The sequence below is a fragment of the Bubalus kerabau genome, chromosome 5 (assembly GCF_029407905.1).
Source record: "Bubalus kerabau isolate K-KA32 ecotype Philippines breed swamp buffalo chromosome 5, PCC_UOA_SB_1v2, whole genome shotgun sequence".
Lineage (NCBI taxonomy): Eukaryota > Metazoa > Chordata > Mammalia > Artiodactyla > Bovidae > Bubalus > Bubalus kerabau.
In genome coordinates this window covers 7,999,965-8,024,648 of record NC_073628.1, presented here as the reverse complement: position 1 = coordinate 8,024,648, position 24,684 = coordinate 7,999,965, and the positions used below count along the sequence as shown (strand labels likewise).

The window sequence follows — 24,684 nt, the reverse complement described above, 5'->3', positions numbered from 1 at the left end:
CTCCTGCTGGTAACACCTGCCTTGCCCAGCTGACCTGGAGGTGATAACAGCTCCTCGCTGCTGCCAGGGCTCAGGGCACCACCACTCCTTGGTCGGTTCCCCTGATGCTGCCCACACTTTTGTAAACTGCCCCTTCACTTAGGACTTAAAAAAATATATATATCTATTTGGCTGCCCTGGGTCTTAGTTAAGGGATGCAGGATCTTTAACTACAGCATGTGGGATCTAGTTCCCTGACCCCAGATCAAACCCAGGCCCCCTGAATTGGGAGTTCACAGTCTTAGCCACAAGGCCACCAGGGAAGTCCCTGTCCCTTCACTCTTAAACTCTCATTTCCACCCCCCGTGTGAACATCATCTGATTTGTGAAGACACAAAAAGACAACCTGGTCTTTAACTGTCCCTGATCCCCTCCCTCCTCCCCGATCCCTCTGTTTTCTGAACCCCAGGAAGACAGATCCAGGCGGGGAGGCCAGCAGCTTACAAAGCTGTTTTTATTGGTTCTTACTGCCTCACAGAGCGTCAGGGTTGATCCCTCCCGGGCATATGGCATTTGAGAAGATAAATACTTATTTTGCCCCCTACTCAACCGTAGGGGGACGTTTAATAAAAATAGTAATATAATAAAATAATAATGACTGTGATCAATAATAAAATGCTCCTATGATCCCCTAATACACAGGTGGTTAAAGCTTTGAGAAAAAGGACCCGTCCCCTTTCTGGGAAGGGCCAGAGTGTGCCTGGAGACCCAAAGGGTGCCCACCTCTCACCAAGTAGCCCTTATAAATACCCCCCATCCCACCCCTGACTGGGAGTCTGCTTCCTCCTGGACGGATTAGATGACTAATGGATGCTAGCTGGCTCTTGGGGCCCCTCCCTCTTCCAGCCCCACTGCCTCCCTGCAGAGAGAAGGGGCCTGGGCTTGTGCTCTCCCAGCTCCCACTCCCTCCAGCCCTCTCCTTTGGCCTCTCTCTTCTCCATTGCTTGTCCTTTACCCTTCTCTCCTTCTCCTTCTCCTCTGGCTGGCTCTCAACCTCCTTCCAATCACTATCCTCTCCTCCTGCACTTCCTTTCCCCCCTTGTGCCTCTCTCACCACCTTCACCGACATCCTCTCTCCTTCTCTACCTTGGCCTCTTGATCAGAGTCTGTCTTTCCTACCCTGCCCCTGAGTGGAGTCTGGGATATGCCCCTACTTGGCCTTGCTGGGCTTTAGTCCACAGCCAAGACCCCAGCTTGCTCCCAGGGGTCCAGCCTTTCTCTGTCCCACATCCGGACTCTCATAGGCCTCCTGGGGCTTGGCCCTGGAGATGAGAACTTTGGCACAATCACCCCTGGACGATGGGGCAGAGGGGCCCCCAGAACAGGAGGGGGCCACCCTATTCCTCGTGGCTAGCACAGGTTGGGGTTGCGAGCAGAGGGAAGGGCAGGATGAGGGCTGGGAGTCAGACCCCCACCCCTATCCCGCCCGCAGGGGCCTGGAAACCCAGGCCACGGCTGCCCAGCCCAGACCCTCCCTGAGTCCAATTTCCACATGTCCCGGACCAGCCGGAGTTTGGCATTCCTCAAGCTCTTTGCTCCCTCATGTCTCTCTGGGTCCTGGGACTGGGAGTTGGGCCCTGCCAGAGGACATCAAGGGGAGCTCTCAGATTCAGGGGCTGGGGGGAGGCTCCGGGGTCGTTCTGAGACCTGGAGGGGGAAAGAAACGGAGTCAGGGTTGAAAGAGGAAGGCAGGACTCCTCTCTCATCAGGTCAGCACTTCTCAGAGGCTTTCCCAGGACCCATCCATTCATTCGCTCATTCTACATTCAATCAACAAATAGGCTTTACTCCAGGCAGAAGACAAACTTGACCCTCGCAATCAAGGACCTCATAGGAAAACTAGAGCACAGCAGGATCGACAAGGACAGGGTGGAGGGAGGAGGGTGCCAGAGGCGGCACTGGCCCCAGGGAGGCAGTGACCACATGACCAGGCAGCCAGGTGGCCTTTGGAGAAGGTGATGTCGGTGAAGAGCCTTGAGCATGGCCTGAGTCTTAATCAGGTGGAGGACCGGAAAGGGCATTCCAAGAGGAGCAGGGCGGATGGCAGGGGTAAGGGCCTGGAGGTGTGCGAGAACACGGCGGGCCCCAGGGCTTCGAGTGGCCTGCTGTGGCTGCGGTGGGGGTGGCAGATGGAGACAGAACTGGAGGGGGAGGGGGTGACTTCCCAAATCTTAGATCCTCCAGGTCCCCAGCCAGAGTGGACTGCTCCCTCCCCTGACCTCCTGCCCACAGGCTGGGCCTGTGCTCAGAATTCCAAGAACTCCCTTTCTGTGGTGCTCTGCTTTTGTTCCAGGCATCGTGCTCAGGTATCTTCACCTCACAAAGTTCTCATAACGATAACCTCATTTTACAGGTGAGACAAGCTTAGGGAGGCTGGGCATGTCACCTGGGGCCACAATGCTGAGACCGTCAGAGCCAAGACAGTCAGGCCTAGGCTGACCTGCTTCCAGGCAAGTGGAACCCACTAAGGGGTTAGACAGAGGGAGTCAGCATCTCTTAGCATCCAAGGCAGGTGTAGGCTCAGCTTGTTCTCTGGCCTCAGCTCCCAGCACGAGACAGAAGGGCCTGACTCTGAGCTGGGGGAGACTCACCTGTATCAGGGAGACTGCAGGGCTCAGAGATCCCTGGGGGCAGGACACAGACTCGCTGGACAGAGATGTCCAAGGCTTCCTCTTCACTGCTCCAGGAGCAGGATGAGCGAGGGGACGAAAATCCAGGGTCAGATTTGAAGCGTCCAAAGAGGGTGGAAACATAGGGGAGGGACGCAGAGGTAGTGGAGGCGGTGAGGCTGTCCTTACTGGGGTCTGCGTCTTTTGCGAGGCCGTCACTGCCCATGGAGACTGGGCGCCGCGAGGCCTCGGAGAAGCTGTGGGGCCGCTGCGGGCCAGAGCCGCGGGCACCTCGTCCCTTCACTTCCGCAGCCTGTTAGGGGACAGCGCGAAGGGCTGGGACCGGGTCACATGAACTGCACGTGGCCTGGACGTGTGGAGGTCCAGGGACCCAGGTAAGGAGAGGCTGCTGATGGGCTCCAGAGGACTCATAACTCACCACCGGGGGCAGGTCCCTGGCGCTGGGTCTCCCGTCATCAGGGCCCACGTGCACCAGGTGGTTGAAGTTGGTGGGTGTTGAGATGAGCTTGGAGCGCACGAAAGGGTCCTTCAGCATCTCCCTGTGGGGGTAGGGGAAGGGACGTGCGGGGCAAAGGTGACACCTCCCCAGGAAGGCGAGGCTTGGATTCGCCCCGCCCCCAAAGCGGGAGGCCCCGCCCACCCACCGCACGGCGCACAGGCGCACCTGCGCTGCTGCTGCCGCTGCTCCTCCGACACGCGGAAGAAGAAGCGGCGCTTGCTCTTGGTGCGGAAGAGCTGGCGCCGGCTGTTGTCCGTGAGGTTGGGGATGTCGAACTCGTCCTTCTCTGCCAGAGAAGCAGAGAGCTGGGCGGTGCTCCCAAGGCCCCACGGCCCCAGTCAGCTGGTGCTCAGGGTCACAACCCCTTCCTCCCACCTCCACACTCCCTCACCTGCCAGCGGGTTCCTGAGGTAGGTCAGGCGGACCTTCTCGGTACCAAAGAGGAACAGGGAGCCCTCTGGGTTCAGGGGTCGCACCTGAGGCAGCAGGCACAGAGGTCACACCATGTTATCCAACCGCACCCCAGTCCAGCCCCAGGGGCCTGGGCAGGCCTCACTTTTTAAATTTTAATTAATTTCACTGCATTGGATCTGAGTTGCAGCATGTGGGATCTAGTTCCCTGACTAGGGATTGAACCCAAGCCTCTTGCACTGGGAGCGCAGAGTCTTAGCTACTGGGCGATCAGGGAAGTCCCCGCACTCACCTTCCTGAGTGGCACGGTCTGGACCCATTCTGCCCTCCTCACATCAAACACATCGATGGCATTCTCGCTGAACACTGTCAGGTAGGGGGCTGCATAACCTGCATAACCAGGGTAGGACACTGTGCTGTGCAGCCCCAGGCAAGTCAGGCACCTCTCTGGGCTGTATCGTAGGGCACTGTAACTTCCACACCCCACCAAAGGTCCTCCTGGAGACTCTCTGGGTTGCCCCACCCAAGCTCCACAGCAAGTCAGAGATAAGGAACAGGGAGCACTCACTCTAAGCCATGTCAGGCCTGCTTGTATTTTTCCTCCTTTAATTGTCAAACAACTCTAGGCAGGTAATGTTATCGTCCCTAACTTACAGATGACGGAAACCCCAGAGCTAAGTCTCACTTTGTGCTGAGTGAGAGCTGGGAACTGGCCCCGGGCAGTCTGCATCCAACGCCTACACACCAAGTGTCTGTGCTACACCCAACCCGCAGGCCCCACCCCAGAAGGGCGACTGTGAAAGGAGCATTGTCCCTCTCTTCCAGCCTGTAGCCCAACACCTCAGCTACCTGTGGACGTTTGAGGCTCCCCTGATGCCCTGTTCACTCATTCATTCCTCCAAACATTATAGCCCCTGGGGGGTGCTTGCCTGGGCTGCGTGCTGAATGCGATGAAGCACTGCAGACCCCCCATGTACTAAACCAGTCATTGTAATAAGAAGGTGCTGAGAGTCAGGGCAGAGATCTGAATGGAGGTGGGGGAGCAAAAAGGAGCAAAGGACCGATGGTGCGGGGGAGGAGTGTAAAAGCGGTAACGATATTGACAACAATCATGGGGGTCATTTATGGAGGGCCCACTAGCTCTAGACCCTGGGGCTGGACTTGCAAACTGAAGAGGCGGCCAGTTACAAAGAGGACAGTAGTTCAGGCAGGGGAAGAGCTTGAATGAAAGCAAGGTCCCGTGCAAGAGGAAGATGAAGGAAGATCCCATACAAGCCACCAAGGGTCTGTCAGGCAGGAGGGCACATACTGGCCTCCAAATCCAAACTCAGGAATTTGGGCAGGACCCTGTCTTCCTCTGATACCAGGTCCTACCCAGCCTGGCCCTCCACAGGCCTCACCCCAGCCCGTGGGCGCTGCTGGCCACAGCAGCTCTTGCATGCGAGACTTGCGGCCAGCGCTGTCCACGTAGACCCCGGCGGTGGTGAAGAGCAGCAGGAACTCACTGAGGCTGAGCTCCACGGCGCCCAGGGCCTCGCCCAGGCCCCCGCGGGACGGGGGCAGCTCCTCAGGCACAAGACCGGCACCTAGCGCTAAAGGTGCTGCCTCGTTAAGCAGCGGGTAGAGGGCGAAGGTGCCAGCTGCACCCACGCACAGCCGATCGCCCAGGAGCCCCAGGCTCTGCACGGGCGCTGGTGCCTGCAGCTCACGGATGCGGCGCTGCCAGGGCCCTGGACCTGGGCCCAGCTGGTAGCAGAGCACCTGGCGCTTGACCGCCACACAGAGCACGGGGGTGCGGGCCTGCAGGATGCGCCCGGCCGCCAGGGCCTGGCAGCCTCGAGACTCGGGGATCTTGGCGCTGGCTGCCTCCACGTTCTCCAGCTCTGCCAGGGCAAAGAGGCGCACGCTGGGGCCTCGGCCACACAGAGCGACCAGAAGGCCCGCAGCGGGGCTCACGGCCAGCCGCTGCACCCGCCGGCACTCGCCCACCTGGAAGATGTCTGCGGGGTTGGCAAGGGAGAGTGTCACCAGCAGGTGGGTGAGGGGTGCCCGGGGCCCAGCCTCCTCTGTCCCTGGGGGCTGACTCCACCCATGCCCACCCTGGCCCGGCCGGCGGGTACCGTTACTATGCAGGTGGATCACAAACAGCCCTTCCTCGGTGCCCAGAGCAAGCCGTTCCTGGTCTGGAGGAGGGAAGGAGGGGATCAGGGGTCAGGGGTCAGAAGGCCCATCTAGAGGCGGGAGATTGGGCAGTCTGCCTGCCCCTGCCAAGGACTCAGAAAGGACAATCCCACTGTTCCTGGACCCTTCTGTCCCTGAGTCCAGACTGGCTCTAATGGGGAAGGGCCACGGGGGCCAGGAGTCAGGATGAGAGGCCTCTCCCACCCTGAGCTGTGGGATCTGGGGTAAGTCACGTCATCTCTTGCAGCCTTGGTAAAACGGGGTTGATAATGGTACCTTTCTCACAGAGCTGCTGTGAGGCTGCAAAGAGATGAAGCATCGCAGAGTGAGCGTTAAGCTCACAGCCACCTCTGCTCAATAAACGCCCTTGTCCCCTGGCTCCAAGCTGACACAGGGGACTTGGAGGATGCGAGCCCTGTCTCCCGTGGCTCTGTCCTGAGTGACGGCAGGGAGAAGCCCCAGCCCCAGCTGCCGGGGGTGGCCAGGGAGCCTCCTCTCCTGTTCCCCAGTGGTCTGGTTCAGAGGCCCTGCTGTGCACCAGGCTCCTGGGTGAACACAGCAGTCCCACAGTGGACAGTGTGAGGCTCCCCAGTCACCAGGTGGCTGCTGACAGCCTGGAGGGGAACCTCCTTTATCTCTTACTAAAGCCTTGGGTCTTTACGCTCACTCGCGATTCTTAAGCAGAAAGGGAGGTGCAGAGAAATGGAGGGGCAGAAGCTAGGCACCCCACCCCAGCCCAGGTCCCTCACAACCATGCCCAGAGGAGTGGTGAGGAGGACACGTGTGCAAGAGGGTTCACTGCCCTGGGCTGCAGGGACTGGGCAGTGACAGCGGCCTGAGTGACCGCAGCAGGCCGGTGCCCCCTCTGCATGAGGCTCACCAACGATGGCGGCGCAGAGTGCGTGGGGCAGCAGCGGCAGCCCGTTGTCGTAGGCCTCCTTGAGGGTGTACACGGGCCGGGGCCGGGGCCGCGCGTCCAGCAGCAGCCGCTGCAGCTCACCCAGCACCTGCAGCCAGCGCTCCCGCTCGCCCTCGCTCTCCGCCAGCAGCAGCACGGTACATGTGGCAGGCGGCACGGTCAGCTGAGAGGCTGTCACCTACGGGCAGAGAGGGGGCACCCAGGCTGGAGGGCAGAGCGCCAGCAGCCAGCTCTCCTTCCTCCTGTCCCTCTGTCCATCGCTGAGGCCCTGGAGCACCAGGTGGGCCTGCCCAGCGCAATGTCAGGCGCTGGCTGGCAGCAGGTGATAAGCCAAGGGTTGGGGGGGGGGGGTGGTCAGACAAGCACGGGGACAACTCCAGAGCCCTGGGACCAGTGTCACCGAGAGGACAGGACAGGGCCTCGCGGGAACACAGGGTGGGGCCCGCTCACCCAGGCTAAGCATGAGAGACGAACTCCCAGGGGAAGAGATGTTTCTGTTGGAGCCTGGGGGACGAGTGGAGTAACCAGGAGTGTTCAAGGTCAGGGACGGGCAGGGAGCCGGCAGGGCCCTAAACAAGGCCGGGCACAGCCAGCTTCACGTATGGAAAACTCTGCACTGTGGGGTGACGTGTAGCCACACAGACAGGAATGGAGGCTCCTGTAGCCATCCCCGTGGAGGCGGGGGGGCAGGATGAAGGGGGCAGCCATGGTGTTGGAGAAGAGCAACTGGAGTGGGTCCACCACACAGGCAGACAGAGGTCTGGCCCATTCCATGCCTGAACTCACCCTAAAGATGCGAGGCAGGTCCTTGGATTGGGCGTGGATAACATCAGGGGCCAGGACAGGGGCAGCTGAGAACTGAGGGTCCCTGGGAGGTTCACGGAGCAGGTCAGAGGTCTGCTGGCCCCAGCTGCCCCCTTGACCCACTTGCCCCCCACCCCTGCCCCAAACCATGGCCTGGCACCCACCTCAGATCCAGAGCCTGCAGGAGGGCCCCGCTGGCCGGGCTGAGCTTCGGGTCTGGGGCATCAAAGAGCAGCAGGCGTGAGTCGCTGAGGGCGGCGAACACTCGCTGCCAGCCCCGCCGGACACCCGAGGGCCGTGGCACCTGGGGGAAGGCAGGCAGGCACGGAGGTCCAACCGGGCCCCGGCCGCCTGCCCGCCCGCCCGCTCTCCCCTCCCCCAGCGCCAGCTCACCGACAGGAAGCCCTCGTAGGCGGTGCCCGTGCCCGTTTCAGGGTGCACTCCCAGGGCCGTGTGGAGGAGGGCAGGGGGCACAGGACAGGGGGGGGCCTGTGGGGCACAAGTCGGGTGACAGAAGTAGCCGCAAACTGTGGGGAAAGGAGGAGCCATGAGGCAGGCGGGGACCGCTGAGGAGCGGGGACCCTAGGCAGCCCCAGCCCAGCGCCCCACAGGCTGTCACGGCCCGGAGCCGTCACCAGTTCCCCGTGAAGGGAGAGAAGAAAAAACTGAGCAGTGGGAAATGTTGACGGGGGTGGGGGGCGCCTGATGTGGCAGGATGGGGGCTGCTTCCCCTCCCCCCACCCGGGGGCTGTGGCTGGCGCAGGGGAGGCTGGTGAGCTGGGGGGCTGAGGGTCTCACCGTCACAGCCCAGGCCCTGGCGGCCCAGGCCCAGCATCAGCGAGGTGCAGCGGAGACACTTAGTGGGGGATGGGAAGCTCCAGGGACGCAGCGTGTGTGAGCCGGGCTGGCGAGGGGGACAGGCCCATTACCCATGTCTGACCCTCACCCAAGGCCCCCGAGCCCCCCACCTCCCCCAGGCCACCCGAGATTCAGGCAAGACCACCGAATGAGCCAGGTGGCAGTGTGAACTCAGCGCTCCGTGGGGATCTGGCCATACTCAAAACTCAGTGCCACCGTCACCATTCCCATCGCGGTCTGCCGGCACGGGGTGGGGGGTGGGAGGAACCCCAAGCGGGACCTCGAAAACCCGGCAGAATGGCTTGGTGCCCCTGCCCCGCCCCACTGGGCACTGACCTTTGCAGGGGGACTTTCTGCAGGGGGTGTGGTGGCAGCAGGCGTCCTGGGGAACACAGCCTGCAGGGGAGCCGAGCACAGGGAGAGGGTGGGGTCCGGCCCCCCCACCCCCAAGGCCCAGGCCCCCCACCGCCCCGCCATGGGTCTCCTGCCTGTGCTCACCCCCAGCCGCAGGCTGCGGCGGCCCTCCGGCCTCAGCTCCGATGCCTCTCCGGAGGTGCCTGCATCTTTGGCGGAATCCTTCTGGGGAACGGCACAGGGGCGGAATCAAGGCCGCTGCCTGTGTCCTTCCCGGGGGTCCTCCCTGGCCAGCCCTGCACCCGTTCTTACCTCTGAGCTCCGGAAGGACAGGAAGGGAATCAGGGAGTTTGAAGCCTTGGTGTCTGCAAACAGAGGGCACGTGTCATGGGGGCCATGGGGTCCCTGTGCGGTTAACACCTGTTCCTTACAAACCAGGGGAGAGGCTGCAGGCGGGGAAGGAGCGGGTGCATACAGCGGGGGCTCAGTAAGCACTAGCTAACAGACAGCGGGTTAGGCAGCAGAGCCAGGCTGATCCCCCTGGGGACCTGGAGAGGAGGTCTTGCTCCGGGACAGACAGGTGTGCGCTCGGCTACTCACCCGGCGGCCCACGCACCCGCAGCTCCTCCCGCAGGGCTGCCAGCTCCTGCTGCAAGGCCTGGTGCCGCTTCTCGGCCTCCTGCAGACGGCTGGGGAGAACCGCATGGGTGCTCGCCACAGGCCTCCGCCTGCGTCCTGGGCCCCTCGCCGCACCAGCCCCTGCCCTCACCTCTCAGCCCGCAGCTGGGCCTCCTGCGCCTGCGTCAGCCGCTCCTGCAGGCCCTGCTTAGCCCGGATCTCGGCCTCCAGTGCTGACTGCAGCCCCAGCCTGGCTGACGCCTCCATCTTCTGCAGCCTTCGTGCCTTCCACTGGTGGTCCTGGTGGCCAGGGGGCGTCAACGTGCAATGCCCCCAGGGTCGGGTTGCCACCGAGGGCCCCCCCACCCCCACACCACCTGGCCAGGCTCAAAGCCCCGCCTCTGCTGCGGGCCGGGCGGAAGCTTAGGCAAGTCCCTGATCTTCCGTGAGCTCAGTGTCCCTACCTGCGGAGTGCGGCTCCCAGCACCCCTCCCTCCGGGTGTCCCTGGGGCTCACCAGCGGCCGGGAAGGGAGAGTCTGGGTGCCCACGTTCCGCAAGGACTCCAGCTCTTCAGCCATCTTGGTGGCCAGGGCCTGCAGGTAGCCTCTTGACACCTTCTCATCATTCACCCTGATCAGGAAGAGGGCTCAGGGTCAGAGGCTACACCCTCAGCGCTGCCAGGGCCCAGCCCCCGCCCCCAGTCCCCAGGCACCCACCAGCTGAGGATGTCGGCGATCTGGGCCTCCCAGTTGCTTTCCGTCTCCCGCCGCTCACCTTCCAGCCTTTGCTTGCTCTGCTGTTCCCGCTCCAGCTCTTCCATGAGCTGGGAGGGAAGGAGATTCAAGAGACACAGATGAGCCACGAGGGAAGTGGGGATCAGCCCCCAGCCCTGAGCCTGCCCATGTCCAGCCTGGCTCACCCACCCCATCTGGCCCACATCCCTGGCGGCTGTGCCCACCCGCTCAGCTGGCTCCCTGCCTGTTCCCCCACCACCGGGTCTCTCCGACCCTCCGTCTGCACTGCTCACCCGCTCCTGCTCCTGGCTCAGCCGCCGGTTCTCCTCCTGCAGCCGGCACAGCACCTCCTCCTTGCCGCTTGGTCTGCAGGGGAGAAGGAAGACTCGGTGACCCCCCAGCTCGGGCCCCCACCCTGTCCCCTGCCCCGGCTGCCCAGCTCACCCCTGGCAGTGGGCCTGCTCCAGCTGTGGACGCAGCGCGGCCACCTCCTGCTTCAGCTGTGTCTCCTGGGGCCCACCACCCTCAGGCGACCCCGTGCCGTTGGTCTCAGAGGCGGTGTGGAAGGTCTAGAGGGTGTGGAAAGGGGTCAGGGCAGGGGTCCAAGACTAGGGGTCCATGACCTAGTCTACCCCTGGGGCCTGGCCCTGATAGACCCTGAATGGGGTCAGGATAAGAGAAATGACACTGGGGAGAGGGTAAGGCCTCACCACCTTGACCTGGGGAGACGCCTTCTCCGGGCTTCGTTCCCGCTGCCTCTGGAGCTGAGTCACCTCTCGCTTCAGGGCGGCCACCTGAGCTTGCAGCTGGGATGGGGTGCAGAGTCAGCCAATGCTGACCCTGTCCACCCCAACTCTTTTTTTTTTTTGTGGCCGCTCCCTATGGCATGTGGGATCTTAGTTCCCTGACCAGGGATTGAACCTGTGCCCCCTGCATTGGAAGCATGGTCATAGGCACTGGACCACTACGGAAGTCCTTGTCCACCCTAACTCTTGACTTTGCTCCAGATTCTCGGGCTTTGCTGGCCGCAGTAGGAGTAGAAGGGGTAGACCCCTGCCCACCCCACCTGCTCCCTTGCTCAGGCCTCAGCCAGCCACATTGGGCATGCAAGGCATTTGGTGTTTCTAGCACCTCAAACCAAGCTCCCCAGGCTTCCTCCCACCACATCAGGCGTCATGAGGGCAGGGCGCTGTTGCTGTCCCCACCCACCCCATCACTCACCCTGCTCTGGGCATCGTGGGCTTCCTCCAGCTGGGAGTTCAGGGCTTGGGTCTGGTTGGCCATGGCCGCCTCTCTTTCCTGGGCCTCCTGCAGCTTCCGGAGCAGCTCCTCCTGCCGCCCCTTGGCCTCTCGAAGCTCCCGCGCCTGTGCCTGCTGCCCCGCCCGAGCCTCGGCCAGCTCCTGGGGTCCAGGTGGGCGAGGGGAAGGCCAGCCAGAAGTTAGGGCATGGTCCTCCTTAGCATCCAGCCCTGGGCCACTCACCCATCTCACCACACCCCACCTGGAGGAGCTGGTCTCTCTCCTGCCGCAGGTCACTGTCCTGGCCTGGGCTGCCAGCCGGACACCCGTCTGCCTTGCTGTCCCCCAGCGTCTCTGCCAGGAATTGTCACTGAGACCTGCACGTACAGCCTCAGCCAAGAGCTCTACCTGCAGTGTCTCATGGAACCCTCACCCCAGCTTGGTTCGGGGCAGAGGGGCAGGGGGTGGATCTCTTCGGCCCATTTTCTACACACAGACTTAGAGATTTTAAGATATTTCCTTAAGATCACACAGCACGTACAGACCCAGGGACAGGACTGGAACCCAGGTTGGACTCAGGTGTGCTGGGAAACCAGCTCAGCCCCCAAGGTGAGGGGAGAGGGGAAGAGACGAGGTGCTGGGGGCGGGGTACCTGACAGCCTGTCCTGTAGAGTCTGCATTTCCTTCCGCAGCTGCTCCAGCTCCCGGTGGTCCGAGGGGGTCTGCAGAGCCTCTGCAGTGTGGGGACACCCGTAATGTTGAGGAGCTTGTCCTGCGGCGGGGCAAACCCACCCTGCCCAGGCCCTGATGGCACCCATACCTTGGAGCTTCCGGCTGAGCTCCAGCTTCTCCTGCTCCAGACAGCGGAGCTTCCGCTCCAGGGGAGCCAACTGCTCAGAGCTGCTCTCAGGGCCGGGACTGGGGAGAGCAGAGCAACACAAGTTGGCAGAGAACCATCCCCCAGCCTCCTCCATCTTTCTGCATCCAACACTCATTCATCTAAGAAATGCCCACTGCGCACCAGCTCTGTACCCAAGTCTGGGCTCTGGGCTGGGAAGAGAGACAGAGGAGAGCACACCTTGCCCTTAGGAGGCCCCAGGCAGGTACCATGGGTGGCGGCCAGGACAATGGTTCCCGAGTCCCCTGGGCCCTGGTTCCACAGCCCTGGCCCTTATTGTGTGTGTGACCTTGAACAATAACCTAATGTATCAAGGTCTCAGTTTCCCCACAGGAAAAGGGAGGTGACGCTAGGGGCTCTTGCAAGGGCTGTCAAGAGAACTCAGTGGTATGGGCCCAGGACATAGGGAGCACTCCATGAATAAAGATCAGAGGCATCTGCTTATACTTCACAGTTCCCACTCCCCCAGGGCCTCGCTGCAGTCTCAGGCCAGCCTTACAAGTGGAACTGGGCTGAGAGTATCTACCCATTTTACAGAGGTACAAAGTGAGGCTCAGCGAGCAGCACTAGATCTCTGGCTCTGAGTCCACGACACACCCAGCCTGCCATGGAGGGTCCCATGAGGAACAAATACTGGGGCAGAACCCATAGGGGTCATGGCCTCACCAGGACCTTGAGGACATGAAGGGTTGTCCTACTGGGGGCTCAGAGCACACTTCCCGAGCATCTGTCTCATGTGGATACAGGTGGGGCATTCAGTCACTTTCCCGGGGTCCTGATGGGCTGCGCTCCCAGTGTTCTCCAGGCCAGGCAGCCCTCCAGGTGTGTGAGGACTACTCACCTGCCTGAGGTGTAGGTGAAGCCCACGAATGGCAGGTGGTGGCCTAAGAAGGTCCCATGGGAGGGTGGCGGCAGGGTTCCCTGCAGAAAGTGGGGAAGGAGAGTCAGAGTAAGAAGTACAGCTCCAGGTGGAGGTTCGAGACCCAGGAGCTCTCAAAAGACTACAACTCCCACAAGTCTTTGAGGTTCTGGCTGCACAGGTGCTGCCGGGAGTCTTCTTGTAGGATGTCTGGATGACAGGATGACACGTGGTCAAAGATCCTTCACTTGGCACAATCCACTTCAGTGCAGGTGAACCAGCCCAGGTGAACCATAACTCCCATGGGCCTCCCATCCCCAGCCCAGCAACTGCTTTGGGGAACTTTGCGGGGCAGGGGAGGGTCCCGCAGCCACTGCTGCTGTGGGTCCCTCCACTCACTGGATGGTTGAGGGTGTCGTCGTCCACATCGAAGTTGGAGGTGTCCATGGGCCCGCGCAGCTCGGGGATATAGGGGGCAGTGCTGGTCGCCAGCCTCTCCCAGTCCACGCCTTCAAAGAAGGGGTGGTTCCGGAAGTCGTCCAGCCCTCTGCGGCCCAGACGCGCCTCCTGGTGGCACAGCAGCTGGCGGATCAGGTCTTGGGCACTGGCTGGCACGTCAGGCACGTCAGGGAACTGCAGGTGGTCCTGAGGTCCCGGGGGACGGGTGCAGGTGAGTGTCTGGAATCCTACCCCCACCCAGGGCATCTCCAACCTCACAGCCTCAGGAGTCCCATGGCCCACCCAGAATCCCAGGGCCTGGCGGCCAGACCTCGTGGTTCATGATCTTGCCGTAGGTTTCCACCAGAGATTCAGCATAGAAGGGCGTCTCCCCGAAGAGCAGCTCATAGGCACAGACCCCCAGGGACCACCAGTCGCACTGTGGGCCATAGTGGCCCTTGCCCTCCTCCATGGCCTGCAGGATCTCAGGGGAGATGTAGTCGGGTGTCCCCACCGCCACCGATGAGTCCACCTGTGGGTGGCGCCACAGAGACGGCCTCGCATTTGAGCCCAGCTCCCCCATCCCCCAGGGCTGGACGGGCCCAGTGCCCCCACCTGGGTCCTAGGCTTAGCCCTTCCTTCCCCTGGGAGTCTAATGCCGCTCGCACCAGGCCTGGTGCCTCCTGCTCCCCTGGGAACTCTCCCAGCCGGGTATCCTCTGTCCCACGTGGGGTGGGGTTCTTACCATGCCACTGTTGTTGAGACGTAGGCAGGAGCCAAAGTCGGCCAAGCGGATGTGCCCGTTCATGTCCAGCAGGATATTGTCTGGCTTGACATCCCTGGGGGAGGGCAGGGAGCATGATCTGTGAGTGTGGATATGCATTTAGGCACATAGCTGGGTGTGTGAGTGCGTGCGCGTGCACACACCAATGTGTGTATGCTCACACTTTGTTCCTGCATGTGTTGGCGTGTGAAGAGGGGAAGGATGGTGGTCGGGCCTCCTGGCTCCCAAGAAGGAAGAAGATGGTTAAGCTGGGGAGAGGGACCCTTGGAGGCAGCTGAGTGTGCCGTGGGGGACACAGGAGCCAGACTCCCCCAGTGTCACCCACTGGCCGAGTCACCGCGAGCCAGGTGCTTACCCATGCTAAGCCCTGACTTGCTCATCTATAAAATGGGACGATGGTAGCTCCCATGACACAACTTTTGGGGTGGGAAGAGTCACAGGTTCTCTGCATACGAAGCACCCAGCACAGGATTTGGCACATATATGCTCAGCTGTCCTCAGAGCTGTCAAGAGAGGCTGGCAAAGACAGCAGGGGCTTTGGGGGCCCCACCTGTGGACATAGCCCAACTGATGCAGCGAGTGGATGGCCAGCACCATCTCAGCCAGGTAGAACTGGGCCAGCTCGGGTGGGAGGCGGTCTTCAAAGCGGCTCAGCAGAGTGAGGAGGTCCCCTCCAGCGTAGTAATCCATCACCAGGTACTAGATGGTGGTGGGTGGGGGGCAAGAATCAGATAGGGGGGCAGCTGTCTCCCGCACACCTCACAGGGGTCCCGCAGGGCTCTGGAAAGGCAGGGCCGTGTCTCCCAGCAGCTCTGGGGCAGCCAGCTCTCAGCCAAGGCTCAGGCAAGAGGCTCCAGGCCTGAGCTGGTGGGGAGTAGAAGTTTCTTGGACCCAGGAGGAGGGGTCTATCTCTCCTTGGACCAGAGCTTCTGGCCCCCAAAGGTCTTCTCCTTTGTCCCCAGGGATGGCATCACTGACTCAATGGACATGAGTCTGAGCAGACCCCGGGAGCTAGTGAAGGACAGGGAAGCCTGGCATGCTGCAGCCCATGGGGTTGCAAAGAGTCGAACACAACTGAGCCAGTGAACCACCACCACCACGCCCCTCCAGCTTTCTGGGCATCCTCACCAGATACTCCTCATCTTGGAAAGCATAATGCAGAGCGGTCACCCAGCGGCTGTCCCCCTTCACCAGAACATCCCGCTCCTCCCGGAAACAGGCCGTCTGTAACAGTTTGGGGAAACGGGGTGGGGGGGGTTGGGATCAGAGCCCAGGAACCCCACCTTGCCCGTTCAGGGGATGGAGGAAAACTCAGTAAGGCTAGGAATGGGGATCAAGGTCGCCTGTGTTAGCCTGAGCCTCAGTGTTATCATAAGAAAAATAGAACAACCCTCCTTTTACTAAGAAAGGCTTCTTGTGCGGAAGGGATGGGAGGAACCCATGCTTCTGGGGGTGGATCCTCTGCCTGTTTGGCAGCCATGCCCGGCCACTCCCCCTGCAGGTCTCAGAAGCCTGTAGACTCCCCCCTGCAGGGACCCCAAGTCCCCCCGGACCCAACACTGACCTCGGCCCGCTTCAGCATCTCCCACTTGTGCAGCATTTTCATGGCAAAAATCTGCCCACTGTCCCTCTGCCTCACCACAGCAACCTGAGGCCACAGAGAGCACCGGGGTTACGCCGGTCTGGGGGCAAACACCTTTTCCTCCCCCCCACCAACTCCAGGGCCATCTGCTCACCTCCCCGAAGGCCCCTCGGCCGATCACTTTCAAGATCTCAAAGTCGTCTCTCTGCAGCCGCAGCTCTTTCACCTTTGCTACGAAGGGACTGACTGAGGGACAGAGAGTGGGGCTCAGAGAGCCTGTGTGGAGGGCCCCGGCTCCATCTCACCTGCCCTCCCACGAGGCCAGGGCAGGGATGACCTCCCCAGCGATGGCCTCTGGCCAGGGGGTTGACAGGAGCTGCAGCCCATTCAGCCACGATCAGGAAGCACGGAAGGTGCGGTGCTGGCTCTGCTGACCACCTGGCCCCTGGATCTCCCTGAATCCACAGTTCCCAGGTGGCATCTGTCCCAGGGGCTGATGGGATTTGTAGTCCTCCCCTGCCTGGGGGCTGACCCTGACGGGTCAGGTCACCCTGGAATGATGGGGATACCATTCCCACCCCCCAGCCTGCAGTCCTTGGCCCCTGAGCAGGACCAGGCCAGAGCCTGTCTTGGGAAACTGGACTGGCAACATTCCTTGTCCCTGGAGAGGCTTCTATGCCACCAAGGAGCTGTGGGTCCCTTGTAGGCACAGAGGTACCTGGGTGGAGTGAGGCCTGGGGCTGCCCTGGAGGGCAGGTAGGGCACTGCTCTGCGGGGCTCTGGGAGGGCAGGCTCTGTGCTCCCCGAGAGGGGTCTCCTTGGTCCGGAGGTACAGAGAGGTCTGCCTGGGTTCACACAAGACTCAACAACAGGGCCAAGACACCTTTTCTGGCACCTGATGCTGGCACCTGAGGGCGTGAGCACTCGGGATCTCCTCCAGGCCTGAGAAGCCCTATGACTCTGAACCCTGCCTCCCTCTCTGGACGCGGCCTGTACCTGGCCAAGCACCTCCTCCTTACCGCCCCAGACACTCCCCGAAAGGACATCTCCAGCCACTCCCTGGCCCTTCCCAGGCCTGGAGGAGCCCCATGCCTGGGGGAGGAAATTGGGGCCTGGAGACTTAGGGAGGTGAGGGGGAGCAGCTGGGGTCAAGGGCGCTATGGTCTAGGCTCCCTGCCTCAGTTTCCCCCTGCCAGCAGGTACACTCCCTGCCAACTGGGCAGGTCTGTGGGCGGGACAGAGAGCTGCTCCACAGGTTTATCAGGCAGAACCCCCGCAGCAGGGGTGGTGTGGAAACCTCATTACAGAAATAAATTGTCTCTTTCCTGGGTCTGTGTGTGTAGCTGGGGAGGAGCAGCTGCAGGCCTCCAAGGGGGAACCTGAGGTGGGGGCAGCTACCCATTGACCAGATGGGAGCCAAAGCCTGGGGCCCAGAGCCAGGAGGACCCAGGCCCCCAAGACAGGCTGCCCAGTCCCCTCGCCACGCTGCAGGGATGGGGGCTCTGGGCGGGAGCAGGGACAAGTTGAGGCAGGAGCAGAGTGAGTCACCACCCTGCGAATTACCTCAGGAGATGTCAACAGACAGGCCCCCACGCCGGGGTCCACGGCGAAGGTGCCAGAGGCGGGCAGGGAGGAGCACGTGGGCATCACGGGGGTGATGACAACACGGTCAGACACACACACACAGGGTGCAGGAGTCCCGGGGAGAGAGGTGGGCAGCAGAGCCAAGGGCCCTCTGACCGCCCTCCGCCTAGAGGCAGGCCTGGGGCATGTCTCACAGGCCCCCAACCATGCCAGGCCAGGCCTCGCGCCTGCCCAGAGCTCAGGCATACCAGGAATGCTGGTCACCCACTGGGCACACACTCACCTCACCCCACCCTTCGAGCCAGGCCCTGGCGGCCTTCCCCCATGGCCCCACCAGGTGTAACTAGAGAGCCCTGGGGGCTGGCACTGGCTTCAGGGTCATCTGAGGCCAGCCACTCCTGGTGACTCAGGTGAGTCAACCCCAGGAAGGGTGCAGACCCACCTCCAGCCTGGCCCCCTTCCCCAGCCTGGGGCACAGCCCTCAGGAGGCCTGGTCAGCCGCTTGCCCACAAAGGGTACCTGGGCCCAGTCTTGGATGGTCCTGTGTGTGGGTAAGTGTAAGTGTGTGTGTGTATGTTTGTTTGTGTGTGGTGGGAGTGGGGGATGCTAAAGAGCTGTGAGTGGATGTAGGCAAGCGTGTATCAGAGCCAGCATGGGTGGGGTGGTCGGCAGGGCTCCCTGGGTCCCTCCAGGAGCTGAACGTGTGTTTCAGTGTGTCCGTGGAAGGTGGGAGCCAGAGAAAACGTACGTGTCAGTGAGTCCCGTGCACAAGGGTCTCCATGTGAGAGTCTGTTCTCACCGGTCCTGAGGTGACTGTGTGAGCCTGTGTTGTGTACATGTGTCTGGAGTCTCCACCTGGCACCAAGTTTCTGTGTGTCTGTGTGTGATGTGTGTGGGGCCCACGTGCCAGGTTCTGGGAGTGGGAACGAGTGTGTGGGTGAATCTGAATGACGGTGAAGTACGCAGGTGAAGAAAAGGGCCGGAGGGTGGGGGTCCGGTGGCACGTATCAGGGCCAATGCAGGTCATCTAGGATGGGGTGGGGGCGCCTGAGAGAGTGCGGCTCCTCACAGGAGGGTCTGCGAGCAGGGAGCACGGAGGCAGAGGCTCCCTTCGGGGTGTCCCTCTGTGCAACTCCCACCCGCCCCCGCCCCCCACGGTCCCGCCCGGGCCACTCACCCCAGCTCAGGAACTGCGCCACATTGCGCTCCCGCCGCAGGGGGGCGCTGCTGAGCTCGTGGTGCAGCCCCAGCAGCAGATCCAGGAGGCCGTCGAGCCCCGGGCCGCCGCCGGCCTCGCCCCGCGCCAGCCGCTCCAGCGCGCGCAGCCGCCGCTCCATGGCTGCGGCCGGAGCTCCAAGCCCGGGCTAGAGTCGAACCGCTCGCATGCCCGCCCGTCGGTCCGTCCGTCGATCAGTCCGCGGGTCGGTCCGCGAGTCCTCCCCCCACCCTCCCGCCCTCCCCGCTGTCACCGTCCTCCGCTGCCGCCCGCGCGCCCTCACCTGGACGCCGCTCCCCACCCTCCGCCCCGCCCCCCGACGGACGGGCAGGTGTGCCCGGGCCAATGGGAGACGGGACTGGAGGTGAAGGTGGGAGGGCGGAGGCGCGCGGGGGCGGGGCCAGCTCCCGGCCAGGAAGTGGGGGGGCGGGCCCCGAAGAGTAACTCCTGGGCGGGGCGGAGCAAGGAGAGGGGTAGGGGAGGGGTGGGGGGGGGGGTCCCATCACATCCCGGACGGGAACCCGGTCCTCTCGCGGCCCCAGCCCCAGCCCCCCCGGGGCCCTCGCCGGCGCCTGTCCTACTAGGTGGGGGGTGCCCAGGGCACTGCAGCTCCCCTCGCCCCCTGGGGCAGGGGCAGCCTCTCCGGAGAGCCTGCCCTCTCAGCGAGGAGAGAGGGGCTGGGGACGCCTGCGGCCCCGAAGCCGGATGGGAGTTGTAGTCCGCTCCCTCCCTGGGATGCCGGCCTCTTGGCATACCCCCCACCCCCCTGGCTAGTTTCTGATTTCATTTTGTTTGTATCGTTACGGCCGACCTGGGAGACGGGTAGGTGAGGCAAGGATGCTTCCACCCATTTGGCAGATGACGCACAGGCTTGGGAAAGACGAAAGGGAATTGAGGGACTGAGGGGTGAGGAAGCCCCAAAGCTAGATCCTGGAGTGGAGTTGGCCTGGTAACGTCACCATAGCTTTTTAAGCTTGGGCGGCCCGCCTGGAACGTGAGGACGAGGGCCAAGGAGAGGTCGAGGCTGGGCTGGAGGAGGTGGGAGAGGGGAGGGTCGGACTGTCCGGGGATATTTCTGACTTCTGCCCAGCTGTCTCCAGCTGGGCTGGGCTAGACGCCATGGGGACACGGGGCTGTCCAAGAGGAGGGATCAAGGGGTGGGGCATTTTAGTGGCTTCAGACAACAAATTCTTCCTTTAAAAGATCTCTTTGGAGATTTGCCTGCCTCCTCGGTTTCTCCATGTTGAGCGGGGAACCGATCTGTGAAGGTCTGTGGAGCTGGACTGAACATCCCCGGTAGCACACAGTGGGGGTTCCTTCGCAGTCTCCCATTTGCTCTGCTCAGAGACCTGCCCTGGGGCAGGGCCAAGGTCTGTGCAATGCTCTGTCTCTCCCAAGTCAGTCAGGTGGGGGAAGGGAAGCCAGGATTCAAACCCAAATCTGGGGATGCTGTCATTGACTCTGTGTCTCCTGGGACGGGGCAGGGAACAAGGATCGGAGGCCGTGTTGAGCACTCCTGGCTCTTACCTAAGGCAGGCTAGGCTTCCTTAAAGGCCAGGGCCGGGGAAGGGCTCCCAGGAAGGGTTCTCACCCTCTGTAGCCACAGGGGGGAGCCAGAGACCAGAGGAGGGCCCCGTGCTCATGACAGGACCACGTTCCATTTCCTGGGGAGTAAGACATGATGCTGGGAAAGATTGAAGGTGGGAGGAGAAGGGGACGATGGCATCACCAACTCGATGGACATGAGTTTGAGTAAGATCCGGGAGTTGATGATGGACAGGGAAGCCTGGTGTGCTGCAGTCCATGGGGTCGCAAAGAGGTGGGCACGACTGAGTGACTGAACTGAACACACAGGGCGAGGGTCCTGGGTGGAAGAAGGGCCAATCCTCCTCTGACCCCTTTTGGACACCTTGATCTCCGCACCCCCACTATGGCCCTCAGGGTCAGCACTCAAGGGCCAGCGTGAGGTGAGGCCTCTGGGTCTAGCTCACTCCCTCTGTGACCTTTAGCCTCTCTGAAAGCCAAGTTCTCAAACAAGTCCATCCCCCAGCACTTCAGACTCTATCCCCACAGTACAGCAGAGGGAAAAACTGAGCCCCAGACAGCAAAACCTGAGTTCTGCTGGGGTGTTCATGGGGACTGGCACTGGGGACTCCCCGCCCATCAGGTACCTGGTTCTATTTGGTCCTGTAATTTGCTTTTTTGTCACATCTTTGTTTCAAGCTTCAGTTTCCTTGTCCATGAAAGGGGGTCGGGTCTGACTCTGTCCATTCCTTTGCAGTTGTAAGGCCAGAATGCCCCTCAGGACTCATTCTGTGTCTGAACCCCTCTTCTGGCCTCAACAAGCAGCCAGTCCTCCCTTGCTGTCAGAAACAGCTCTGGCACATGGGCCCACTTTGCCCAGCAGATCTGTTCTCTGACCCTGTGTGTGGCAAGGACCCTGGCCCAGCAGGTGGGTGCTCCACAGAGGTGGGAGTCTGAGCAGGAGACCTCTGCCATCTCCGACACTCTGGTCACTGCCTCGTGCAGGGCCACCTGTTCCCCACATAACCTCCCTCCCCTCTGAGTGCCCTTGGCATCGGAGTGCTGGCATTAGCTCTCATTCAGCCCTGGGGGCAGCAGACCTTGCATTCCTATGGTGCTTCTTAGCATTTCAAAGTGAATGTAGATCTGTTATCTTCACTAGGGCCCTGCCAGAGGAAGGAGTTAGTAATGCCCTCCCTCATTAACAGATTGCTATCTTGAGGCTGGGGAGGTGAGTGGCAGCTGGTGCTCTTTACCCAGGTTCCAGGCCTAGGCCAGTGCCTGCCAGCATAAGGGCAGTGTGTGGCACTCAGACTCTGGGGACAGGGGACAGTAAAGGCCAGCCTGCACTGGACTTGATGCATGTAGGCTTCTGAGAAGGGTCTTAAATGGTTAGAAAAGGAAACTGTCAGTTTAATGACCTTCGCCTGGCAGAAGGGACGGTTCGGATAAGGGAGGGCCCCAAGAGGACGAAGACAGAACCCAGTGCAAACGAGTGGCAGGGAACCCCGGTTTTCTGATCCCCACAGAGCATAGCCCTCTGGGTCTGGGAGGGGCCCAGACACAAGGCAGGGTTCCGGCTCACATCCGCACCCACTTTTTAGGCCTCCCAACCCTGATCTGTGGCACCCTTTTCCCCCAAGGCCAAGGTCCAGCTTGGTGACTGATATGAGCCTCTCCCAGCCCTACCCCCAGAAGCGCCTCTCAGCAGATGCCCCGCAGGTAACTAGAATGGCAAGCTACCCCTGCCCTTGGCCACACCGGAAGTGCAGCGCCCTCTCCTGGCCCAGGAGCCAGAGAACAAGGAGGGGCAGCCTTGGGATCCTGTAGCCCTGCCTACTGTTGAGTGATTTCCTTCTCTCTGAGTCTCCCTCTCTGTGCTCTGCAGAGAACGGCTCCAGCTCAGGTATGGGCGGCCAGTGGTACTGGGAGCGCCCTCCAGTGGCGGCTAGGGCTTGTCTTTCTAGGACAAACCTGTTTGGAGGGTTGGGAGCTCATGTAGTTTCACAGCTGCTCAGAACTCTGCGTTTTACTTAAATTGTGTGTATTCCTGGTGGTCCAGTGGTTAGGACTCCGGGCTTTCACTGCTGATGGCACGAGTTTAATCCCTGGTCGCGGAACTAAGATCCCACAAGCCTCCACGCACCAACGCCCACCCCCCACCCCCCCACCCCCGGCCAACACCACCCTCGGAAAAAAAAGTGTGTTTGCTAGGGTGCCTTGGAGGGACGGGCTGATGCAAACGGTGGGGTTGAGGGTCCCCAGTCCACAAGCAAGTCCTTGGCAGCCTCACAGGCCCACTCCCCCGCCCACCCCAGCACAACAGGGGTGTATCCTTTGAAACGTCCACACTCCAAATGGGTGGACATATGGTGATTTCATCATCCTGGCTTTTCTTCCAAAAACCTTCTCTGTGCTGCTCCTACACGCCACAGGGGCTCCCACGCCCCTCAGCCACAGCGGCTGCAGCCCCATGTGGTTTTCTAATTATCAATCCTTCTGGGCGCACAGGAAGCCAGGCCCAAGCCCCCTCAGCCACCACCTACTCTGGCCCTTGGACGCCACCGAGTCTGGGAGCTGCTTCAGGGAAGGGTGGGTCCTGCCTGCTTTGTTCTGGGAATTGGGTGGGGTGTTGGGCTCCTTGCACCCTCACTCCCACCCTCATCAGCCTCCCCGAGGTGCTCAGGAAAGGCGGCCACTCAAGTTAGGCATCCATGGGCCCTTCCTCTGGGAAGCAAGGGTCACTGTCTGCCTTCAGCGCCTGAAGAAACAGACTTGGAGAGGACAGATGAACCCCAGCAAGTGGCAGAGCTGGGATCTGAACTCCTGCCTGTTCAAAGGCTTCCCTGATGGCTCAGAGGGTAAAGTGTCTGTCTGCAATGCAGGAGACCCCGGTTCAATCCCCAGGTCGGGAAGATCCCCTGGAGAAGGAAATGGCAACCCACTCCAGTACTATTGCCTGGAAAATCCCATGGACGGAGGAGCCTGGTAGGCTATAGTCCATGGAGTTGCAGAATCACGACTGAGCGACTTTACTTTCTGTCTGCCCTAAAGTGCTAGATGGATGGGTGGGCTGCCTAATCCTCTCACAGTCTCAAGGGTGGCCTTGGGCACATCCTCAGACCAGTCCCTGTGAGGTAAGAGGCTGGCACTGGGTGGGATTCATGGTTCATCTTTTTATTAAAGAGCAGAAAAACAGTTTATTGCTCTCACATGGACCCTCCAGGTATAAGATAGCACTGCCCCCGAGGAGGAGGCAATGGGTGGACTCCCTTCCTCTCCAGCGCCCTGGGATCTGAGGTATCATGTGGGCAGTCTGCCCCAAAAGTTTCTGACTCCAGGAGTGCTAGGAGGCAGCTGGAACCCTAACCTGACCCCAGTCCAGCCTCTGAAGAGGTAGCCTTTTACCCAGGACCCTGGCCAGGTAGGGAGCTGGGGAGGAGGCAAAGGGTGGGGGCCAGCTCTCCCCTGGAGGGTGGCTGCACCTCAGTCCACACCCATTGGCCTTCCTGAACCCCATCATGGCCGGGAGAGGACTCCCCCACAACCTGTAAAACCCAAACCAAGGCATGAATTCCGGGGCCGCCCTCGGCCCCTGGTCAAGCCTCAGATCGGCATTCCCATGCTGGGACATGCAGGGGTGGAAGCCCCCAGGTGGCTGGAGGTAAAGGGGCGGAGCAGGCCGGACAGCACTTCTCACACTCAAGGAGCAAGAGAACCTGTCCTGATTTTCGTGCTCTGATAGCTTGGATGAGCATCTCCACCTCTCAAATGACTAGAAACCAAGGGGCTGCCCCAAGCTTTCAGGATCCCAGGCCTGAGTGACAACATTTAATCTTCAAGGTGGGTTTCTCAAGCCTGCGTCTACTGCTGTGGGCTTTGGGGGATGCAGTGACCTGTCAGCTTTGCTTTTTCTCTTAAACAGCATTTTCTATTGGAAACTCGGTGGTGTGCGTGCTCTTGGAGCTGGGCAGACCCGCCACACTTGCTCTTCAACCTCTCCTGAGTCTCAGGTTCTTGGCTGTCAAATGCAGAGAATGTTGACCTTCCAGGTCAGGAGGTTCAGGGTCAACCCTCTGAGTGGAGCACTCAGCCTGGCCCTCAAAACCCACAGGCACCTGCTCACATCCTGCCTCTTGCCACAAATGTGCCTGGAGCGGATTCCACCCCAACTGCACCTCAAATCTGCACTTCCTCGGCGTCGGCTGCAATTTCTCACCCTTCCCTCTGCGGTACAAACAGTCCCCCATCTGTGACTCTGGCTGGCTCCACCCTTTGTAGTTTTGTTGCTGGTGTTACCTGCTTGGTCTCCCTTCAAAGTACTGCCTTCCCTGTCTCTAAACCACCCTGGGGCCAGCACAGAGCCCAGTGTTCTGTGTCTGCTTGCCCCCTCCAGGTGCCCGTGGGCGCCCACCCATCTGTCCACGGCTAGGGCGGAGCCCAGGTTGGAGGTGATGTGGAGACGATCATGGGTGGGGGGCACCTGCTCCCCCAACCCCTGGGGGTGGGGGA

General features: G+C 61.4%; 1 protein-coding gene across 2 annotated transcripts; it reads right to left on the bottom strand.

Moving 5' to 3' along the window:
• Window positions 1-476: 476 nt before the first annotated feature.
• On the bottom strand, window positions 477-18,838 carry CDC42BPG (CDC42 binding protein kinase gamma). Of its 2 annotated transcripts, none has more exons than XM_055580879.1 (37): window positions 18,610-18,838; window positions 16,003-16,094; window positions 15,831-15,914; window positions 15,395-15,490; window positions 14,817-14,965; window positions 14,228-14,321; window positions 13,814-14,014; window positions 13,444-13,689; window positions 13,027-13,106; window positions 12,108-12,205; window positions 11,940-12,020; window positions 11,550-11,641; window positions 11,270-11,449; window positions 10,762-10,854; window positions 10,493-10,617; window positions 10,342-10,414; window positions 10,031-10,137; window positions 9,830-9,944; window positions 9,465-9,613; window positions 9,296-9,384; window positions 9,008-9,060; window positions 8,840-8,920; window positions 8,678-8,737; window positions 8,282-8,387; window positions 7,877-8,010; window positions 7,648-7,787; window positions 7,466-7,547; window positions 6,641-6,857; window positions 5,700-5,762; window positions 4,980-5,579; window positions 3,872-3,969; window positions 3,560-3,644; window positions 3,334-3,454; window positions 3,088-3,208; window positions 2,838-2,961; window positions 2,631-2,719; window positions 477-1,686 (listed from the first exon to the last, which is right to left on the bottom strand). In XM_055580879.1, exons 1-37 carry the CDS (start codon window positions 18,767-18,769, stop codon window positions 1,630-1,632), a joined length of 4,635 nt encoding a protein of 1,544 aa, XP_055436854.1. In that variant the 5' UTR covers window positions 18,770-18,838; the 3' UTR covers window positions 477-1,629. The 2 variants fall into 2 exon arrangements, with proteins under 2 accessions (XP_055436854.1, XP_055436855.1); XM_055580880.1 differs by having other exon boundaries at window positions 2,631-2,716.
• Window positions 18,839-24,684: the final 5,846 nt, after the last annotated feature.

Excerpts from the sequence above, each read along its gene's own strand:
- CDC42BPG (XM_055580879.1), bottom strand. The coding sequence starts at position 18,769 with ATGGAGCGGCGGCTGCGCGCGCTGGAGCGGCTGGCGCGGGGCGAGGCC. Across the intron at positions 14,966-15,394 it reads TCCAAGATGAGGAGTATCTG|TACCTGGTGATGGATTACTA; the intron begins GTGAGGATGCCC and ends ACCACCATCTAG. Across the intron at positions 8,921-9,007 it reads TGTCCTTCCGGAGCTCAGAG|AAGGATTCCGCCAAAGATGC; the intron begins GTAAGAACGGGT and ends GCCGTTCCCCAG.